Here is an 8,552-nt window from a genome sequence, read left to right as displayed (position 1 = left end):
AAAAACGCAGACCTATTTTGGCTTGGTCCTGTTGCCATGGTGACTCGTAATTTCTTCACTCCATTGTTCAGGGCTTTTTATAGTCGCGTGGCACGCGCCTAACTCTGAGTCAAACAACTCAGAGTTGATTAAACCAACTCTTTTCAGCTGTTCTGAAACCGAAAACTCCGAGTTTTCCAACTCTGGGTTCAGGTTTGAACTCTGAGTTTGTTAAACCGCCTTCTTGAAATAGGCCCCAGGACTCCACTGCCCTATCTGCTGAGCATTTACCACCACAGGGTGCACAGGAAAGCTGCCTCCATTCTCAAGGACCCCCACCCACCCCAGCATGGACTGTTTATACCCCTACCCTCCAGTCGAAGGCTCAGAAGTGTGAAATACAGGATCTCCAGAATGAAAAACTTTTTCCTTCCCTCTGCCATCAGACTCCTAAACAGCTGACTCAGGATCTACCTCATGTAATTCCATCTGTACTGTTTACATACTCATTTTGCACATGCATAGTTGCACACTCACTGCTGAGTATTTGCACCCCACGGCTCTCCCACAGCATATATTCTCTCTGCATTATATTGTGTTCTTGTTGTATTTTTATTTGCTCCCTTCACTTGCTGCTTTAAAGTGCCTTAGATTTGTGATTTTACTGCCTATTTAGATTTGTGTTATTGCTCATCTACTTTATATTTCACGTTTTATGTGGCATTCATGTGGAGGTCAAAGTAAGAATTCCGTTGTACAGGGAAACACGTTTCTGAACTGTTCATATGACAAATAAACACTGACTTTTGACCTTTGTATAATCTGTACAATGTATATTTACAGGTATTGCACTGAGGGTTATTATCCAGTCATACTGTCATGGTGTCGTGGGTCAAGTGTTCATCAGAGTGATGGCCCAGGGGAAGAAACTGTCCCTGTGCCTGGTTGTCTTGGCGTACAGTGACCTGTAAGGCCGTCCAGAAGGGAGGAGCTTACACCAATGACCTTTTCTGCAGTCCTGACTGTCCAATGAAGTTTGTACTTGTCCTGTTTGGTTGCTGAGCCAAACCAGACAGTGATGGAGGTGCAGAGAACAGACTCAATGATTCCTCTGTAGAACTGTACCAGCAGCTCCTAGGACAGGTCGAACTTTCTGCACAGGAAGTACATCCTCTGCTGTGCCTTCTTGGTGATGGTGCTGATGGTGCATGCCCACTTCAGGTCTGGAAAGATAGTGGATAGTGGATCCCAGGAACTTGTAGGACTTTACTGCTGATACAGTGCTGCTAAGTATGGTAAGTGGGGGTAAGGTGGGAGGGCTCTTCCTGAAGTCCACTGTCATCTCCACTGTTTTAAGCATGTTCAGCTGCAGGTTGTTGCAGCTACACAACAGGACCAGCTGCTCAACCTCCCATCTGTAGGCTGACTCGTCGCCGTCTCGGATGAGACCAGTGACTGTTGTATCATCAGCAAACCTTAGGGGTCCTTCAAGATGCAGTCGTTGGTGTAGAGTGAAAACAGCATACATCCCTGAGGGTGCCTGTGCTTATTGTCCAGGTGCTGGATGTGGTTTTCCCCAGTCTCACCAGTTGCTTCCTGTCTGTCAGAAAGCTAGTAATCCACTGACAGGTGGGGGCAGGCACAGTGAGCTGGGTCAGTTTGGAGCAGAAGGTGTCCGGGATGATGGTGCTGAGCTGAAGTCCACAATGTAATGCAGTGCACTGCAGCAGGGGATCTATGGTGTCTTTCAGGTGGGCCAACACCAATCTTTCAAAGGACATAACTACAGATGTCAGGGCGACTGGACTGTAGTCGTTCAGTCCACTAGAAAGTTACTTTCGGCTTTTCTCCTTTTTTAGGGTCGCCACAGCAAATCGTCACACTGACGACTCGCATGTTGACATTTGGCACATGTTTTACGCCTGTCCTGCATGCCCGTCCTGACTTAACCCTGATTCGAACCTGGGCCACAGTGGTGAGAGCACTGCGCCTTAACCACTAGCCTACCAGGGATGGCTATAGTCGTTCAGTCTACTGATGGAGGTTTTGTTGGGGACTGGAATGATAGTGGAGCGTTTGAGGTGGGGGGGGGACTTCACACAGCTTCAGTGACATGTTGAAGATGACTGTGACGATGGGGGCCAGTTGATCAGTGCACACTTTCAAGCAGGAGGGGGTCATGCCATGTGGGCCTAATCAAAAGTAAATCCAAAAATAACAAAAAATAGAAAATATGAGATTAACTTATTATAAAAAATATTGGGACAAACTCAGAAGTGCATTACTACAGCTTGTTTAGAAATGAAATGGCAGCGGGAATAAAGTTTTTATAGTGCCCGGTTTTATACTGTGGGACTAAAAACCTCTGCCCAAAGGGAAGAAGCTGAAAATCACTGGGCAGAGTGTGCAATTTGTCATTTAAAATGGTATTGGTCATCTGCTGTAACTGTCTAGTATACAGGGTTCAGTTGTGACTCACCAATCAATTTACTTAACCATTTTACAACTTGATTAAGAGTTCCTGTTCTTTACAGAAAGACTTCCAAACCATGACACAAATGAAAAAGATCAAATCAATTCAATAGTGTAGCTGCTGGTGCCGCTTTATACAAACCACTTAACAATTTTTTTCAAAGTTCAGTTTTGAATCAATAATTGTCCCAAGGTATTTACAGTATAAGATGACACTGTTAGGTATTTTTAGTCAGATAGACACTGGTTAGACACTTCATGTATTAGAAATGTTTAGTGTAGACAGGATGTCTAGCTCAGGCTGTTAAATGCTTAGTCATTCCCATGGGGTACTCCAGGTTGTTTATGTTCAAGGATAACTAGATAGAAAGTTGATTACTGTTAGAAGACAGAATGTTTATTGTTATGACGTGTTTAATCATAATCGTAATCATAATATTTTCTTATGCTTAATGTCATGACATGTCACTAGATGTCATGTCAGAATGTCTTAGCTACACACCACACAATCAACAGACAATCACACATTGATTTTCTTCATGCTTTGACTACTGCTATGGTCAGCTGCAAAGCTGGCACTGGAGATGTCACGGTTTGGCGTCCCTGAGTAGTATGGGCTAGCCCAAAGTGATATAATGTATAGGCCTGTTATGGTTCAGGGCTTTTCATCTTCCAGCTGCCTGCATGTATGTTGGAGGTGCAAAGACTCCTAAGCGTGTAATGTTAATTTTGCCTGTGATCATTGAATAAATCAGCACTGTTTTGAAGTTACTCGGACTGCTTCGTCTCTCAGAGTTAACGTGGTGAAAAGAATGGGGGTCCAACAACTGTTTTGACCACAGGCTTTGCAGCTTTAAGTTTCTGCCTGTAGGTTGGAATAAGATGGACCATACAGTGATCAGAGCATCCAAGGGTTGCACAGGGGACAGAGCAATAGACATCTTTTACCTTTGTGTAGCAGTGGTCCAGTGTGACAGGTGACATGCTGTCTGTATTTGGGCAGTTCATGGGAGGTATTTGGGCAGTTCGTGGGAGAGATTTGCTTTGTTAAAGTCCCCTAGAACAATGAGTGGAGAGTCAGGATGTTCTACCTCCACGCTAGTTATCTGTTGTGACAGGAGCTGTAGTGCGCTAGTGTGGGCCTGCAGCTTTAAATAGACACCCACCAGGACGAAGCTCGAAAATTCTCGGGCAGAACAGAAGGGTTTGCAGTTGATAAAAAGAGTCTCTAAGTCTGTGTTACATGTCCTCTGTAGCACTGTGACATCTGTGCACCAACCTTCATTTATGTAGAAACAGATTCCACCTCCTCTCATTTTCCCGGACAGCTCCATTGCATGATCCGCTCTGTACACCTGGAAGACTGGTACTTGTATCGTGCTGTCCGTGATCGAGTCGCTCAACTAGTTCTCCGTGAAGCACAAGCAGCAGAGCGTGCAAAGTCAGAGTTACAGTAGTCCTGTTGACGAGAAGAATTTCATCCATCTTGTTGACCAGGGAACAAAGATTCGCTAGGTGGATAGATGGGAGTGGAGTCCGGGTCCCTCTCTGGCGTAGCCTCACCAAGGTGCCCGCTTGCTTGCCATGGCGGCATTTTTTCCAGGTCTCGTATATGGCAGCTGCACCTCCGATCAGAATGTCCATACAGCATTCTTCGTTCACAACAATCGGTGAAAGGTAGTTCGGTGTGAGTTGTCCGATATTTAACAGTTCTTCTCTCGTAAAAGTAATCCGGGATGGGTTGCAAAAGACCGAGAAAACAAAGAAAAACAACAAACACAAGAGAGCGCGAGTAACCAGTGCTGCCACCTCTGGCGCCATCTTACTGTTCAACCAATCATCACTTTTTTTTTTTACATTTATACTCATTTATATGAGATTAAAGCTAAATTTGTATTGTTCATCTGTCATGCAGCCCAAGTCTGTATTTTCAGTTGGACATAACTATAAGATTGCTTTATTACACTGTGTAACTGTCAAACTGTGCCAACTCTGCACTACCTTGCTGATACACTGGATATATCTATTTCTTGTACAAAATTTGTGAAATAAAAGTAAATTAGCAAAATGTGAATCTTTCAGTAAAAGTAATTAAAACCAAATTTATGAAGCCTGCCAGAAATGTAATCATTTAAACAGTTTTGCTTATTGAAATGATAGCTTATTAATTCATTTATTAATTTTATTAATTTAATGGTATTAAGAAAATTATTTTTAAATCTATAATTGTTTATCTTAAATATTATATTATAGAACTATTAGCTTACCGTTACTATCTACATATCCACATTACTACCCACATCCTTTATCAGTGGGTACAGAGAACCAGTCTAAGACTAGTCAAAACCAAACACAGACCCCCTAGGTTTGGACTACACCCCAAATGTTTACAACGTCTGGCTACACCCCTTCCTGTGACTGGCCTTAACTGCAATAAGAGAAAAATACATCTACCCACTTTATCAGGGTACCATGCGAAGATCTGCATAAATCCCATTAAAAGGTACTTTTAGATGTAGGTTACCCGCCCCTCAACCACCCACACACGCTGTTTTCGTCACTTATGGGGTCTTTATATTGACTTACATCTATTTCAGTCTGACAGGTGTTCTGAAGGTAGAAAGAAAGAAAAGAAGTTTTGGGTTCCCACAGGTATAGAAAGACAAGGCCAAGCACACACATATGCTGCCATGCTAGTGTCAGTGCCAGGCAGAGCAAACCCACCTTGTGCATCCAGCGTTGTCTCGTCCAACAGCAGAGGAACTGAGCAGGCTGTCTTCACCAGTCTATGGGATCTTCTTTTACTGATCTCCCTGTAAATTATTAAGGCAATCATGCCCAAGCCGACTGTAGCTCCGACAGCAAGCCCAATTAGGCCGTTCCTTCCGAGCGGTGTGTTCATTTTTCAGCACTCGCAGGTCGCTTATAACATTAATGAGTCTCAGGATGCCAGCGACATTACGCAAATCAAACGACCTTAGCGTTACTTCAGAAGATAAGGTTGGCGGCTTTCTCCTTTCCGTTAGTACGTTAGCCTAACGTTATTAGCCTCTCACTGTTACAGCGTTCACTGGTTAATAAGATACTGACGACTTTTATCAAGCTTGACGCAAATGTTTAAAAATTCACTTGGGACCTTACTTATATATTTCGACGACCCGTTTTAAAGCTAAACTATCTTCTTTACATGAAGCTGCGCAAATGGTCTTAATTTAGCAAGAAAGATGCTGTGGAAAATACACAACGTAATTGTACCACATAAACGCCAGAACTAGTCTAACACATGGGAGATAACTTCCGGTTTCAACTTACAAAATAAATGTGTTGACAAGCGAGCTGCAAAACTGTTTTCCGCCGGGAATATAGAATAAATCTTTATTCGCAAAGTAAAGCAATATAATATTAAAAAGACACATGCAAGTCTAAATTATATTTAAAATCACCAAACTAAGTAAAAAGTCTAATTTACTAAATTCAGTGTAGGCCTGTTTAAAATGAGATTATGTTGAAATGTTGAGACACTGAGGCAAAATTATGATTAAAAAATACAAAACTGAAATGATGAGGGCTATACACCAATCAACCACAACATTTTGGCTGACAGTTGAAGTGAGTAATGATACTGATTATATTGTCACAGTGGCACCTGTCAGTGTGTGGGGTATATTATGCAGCAGGTGAACATTCAGTCCTGGAATTTAATGTGTTGGAATGGGAAGGACAAACAGTGAACTGGTGACAGGGTCATGGATGCTCAAAACTCACTGATGATGAGGTTGACCTATTGTGTATTAAACTTTTAAAGTTTATTCATCCTTTATAAAAGATTCAGTTTTGTTTGTCTTTGTTAAAATGGTTGAAAATGCAAAATACACATTTGTCTTTATGAAGACGTTCAGTGGCTATAGTATGGTGATGATATCGCACCTAGAGTCAGGAGGCTGTTGGATTTGTCTCAACAATTATCTCTAACTTGTCCTCATTACCAGAGTTTGTAAGGAAGAAATCTTCTTGAGTATTTTTGTAAGTAAGGGGTAAGGCTGCAAACCATTAGTAAATGGTTGTGATCTCGGGGCCCTCAGGTGACACTGCATCACAAAACTGTCCTATGGTCTGTTAAGTCAGAATTTGAGTTTTTTTTTTTTGGAAATCGAGCTAAAGAAGAGAGGGACCATCCTGCTTGCTATAAGCACACAGTTCAAAAGCCAGCATGGGGGTGCATTTGGGCAAATGGTATAGGTAGTTTGCACATTTGTGAAGGCACCATTAATGTTGAGTCAATGTCCAGACAATTTTATTTTTCATAGAAGTACTTGCTTGTTTCACAAGACAATGCCAAGCCACATTCTGCAGGTATTCCAGCAGCATGGTTTTGTAATAAGAGTTTGGATGCTAAACTGCAGTCCAGACCTGTCATCCACTGAAAACATTTGGCACATATTGATTTCACAATTAAAGCAGGTGGTCTCCTCTGTTCCCAAATGCTTACAGAGTGTTGTTAAAAGAAAAGGCAATGCAATATGGAGGTGCCTCAGCTTTTTTGAAATGCGTTGCTGGCATCAAATTTAAAATGAACATACATTTTTCAAAAACAACAAATGATTTCCTTTTCAGCATTTGATAGCTATCTCGTCTCTTTACTATTTTCAATTAAATATAGGTTTTAAATTATTTGCCAATCATTGCATTCAGTATATATTTACATTTTACACAGCATCCCAACTTTTTTGAAAATGTGGCTGTATTGAAAAGACTCTAACCCTGAAAAATTAAACCACATAGAATGGCTATGTTGTGTGGGCCTGGTGGGTTGGAGTGGACTTTAAACTTCTCCACAACTTTATCCCTGATCTGTCTGGTGTGTTTCTTAGTCTTCATGATGCTGTTTGTTCACTAATGTTCTCCAACAAACCTCTGAGGTCTTCACAATGGCTATTAGGTCCATGATTCATCCCATTAATTTATTAATCAAAAAATTATAAAAACATCAGGATGTGCTATTTTATTTTTTTGCTGCATCAAAAAAGTAAATTCACCATCTTTTTGTTTTCATCTTAAAAAACAAACAAACAAAAAAGTCTTATTTCACATTATATTTTATTTAGTTGTGCACTGCATTTCTCACTGTCACACATGACCAAACTGAACTGCTGCATTCACGCACCTTGTGAGAGGCTGCAGAGTTAGAGAGAGCATTTGTTAGGGTGATTTTCATTATTAGATAGAAATGAATATAATTAGTTACGGTTTTTATTATATAGCATACATAAGTCTATATACTTTAATCTCAAAGTTGTGTTTAAGTTTACGTAGTTACATATCACCCTATGTGTTCACTGAATCACTGGTCAGTATTTACTGTGTTAGCCAACTGGAGCACTGTTTAACAGCAAGGGGAACTGGTTCACTAAAACACTGAACCTCATTTGATTTACAGCTTTGGCAAAGAGGGTCCACAGTTGATTTATTATCACCACCTGGCTAATGGGCCGGGGGAGTTATAGTTTATTGCATCCTAGGATAGTGAAACAGAGATTAGATCTGAGGCCAGGAAGAGGAGAAAACTTCAAAGGTAGGACCATTACACTCACACAGGCAGAGCAGTTTTATTGGAACTGGAAAGCAATGTCTAACATGTAGCAGTTAGTTGGAAACAAAGAAAGAAGTAAGTGTCTATGTAGGAATTAAGACGGTATAGGTATTCCTCCCCTTTTAGGGCGCTGTCCACGACCATTGGAGCAGAGAGGATGATTGGAGGACGGACGGACTGAAGGACCAATAACGGGAGAGTTAAGTTTAAACCACGACTTCTCCCCAACAGTTTTGGACCAATCAGATAGTAACATCTTTCCATACAAATATTGTATACCGGCAAGTTGAGGACAGTCTTTCCTGTTTATCCTAAACAGTGAAGATCCATATGCACATGCTTATTTTGATACGTTAATGCATAATAAATTTCACATAGCGAAATATATATCTTTTTATTAGTCTTCTCTTTTCAAAATGAAAGAACTTTCATTACACATTTCACAGCCACTTTGAAAGTGAATTGTAAGGGGAACTTTTAGGGAATTCCAAAGAACATCTGAAAGCTACTG

The 8,552-nt window shown here is 41.1% G+C and overlaps 1 protein-coding gene across 1 annotated transcript in view; it reads right to left on the bottom strand.

Annotated features, from left to right (window-relative positions):
- rmdn3 (regulator of microtubule dynamics 3) overlaps positions 1-5,746 on the bottom strand; it is a 56,277-nt gene extending 50,531 nt beyond the window's left edge. The window contains exon 1 of the mRNA XM_020611490.1: positions 5,176-5,746. Coding sequence (XP_020467146.1) covers positions 5,176-5,353 — 178 coding nt within the window. The 5' untranslated portion in view covers positions 5,354-5,746. The remainder of the gene's footprint in view (positions 1-5,175) is intronic.
- Between the last annotated feature and the right edge of the window lie 2,806 nt (positions 5,747-8,552).

This window comes from Monopterus albus, unplaced genomic scaffold (assembly GCF_001952655.1).
Source record: "Monopterus albus unplaced genomic scaffold, M_albus_1.0 scaffold114.1, whole genome shotgun sequence".
In the NCBI taxonomy this organism is placed as follows: domain Eukaryota; kingdom Metazoa; phylum Chordata; class Actinopteri; order Synbranchiformes; family Synbranchidae; genus Monopterus; species Monopterus albus.
The sequence above is the reverse complement of the archived record's forward strand: the minus strand, read 5'-3'. Positions and strand labels throughout refer to the sequence as shown.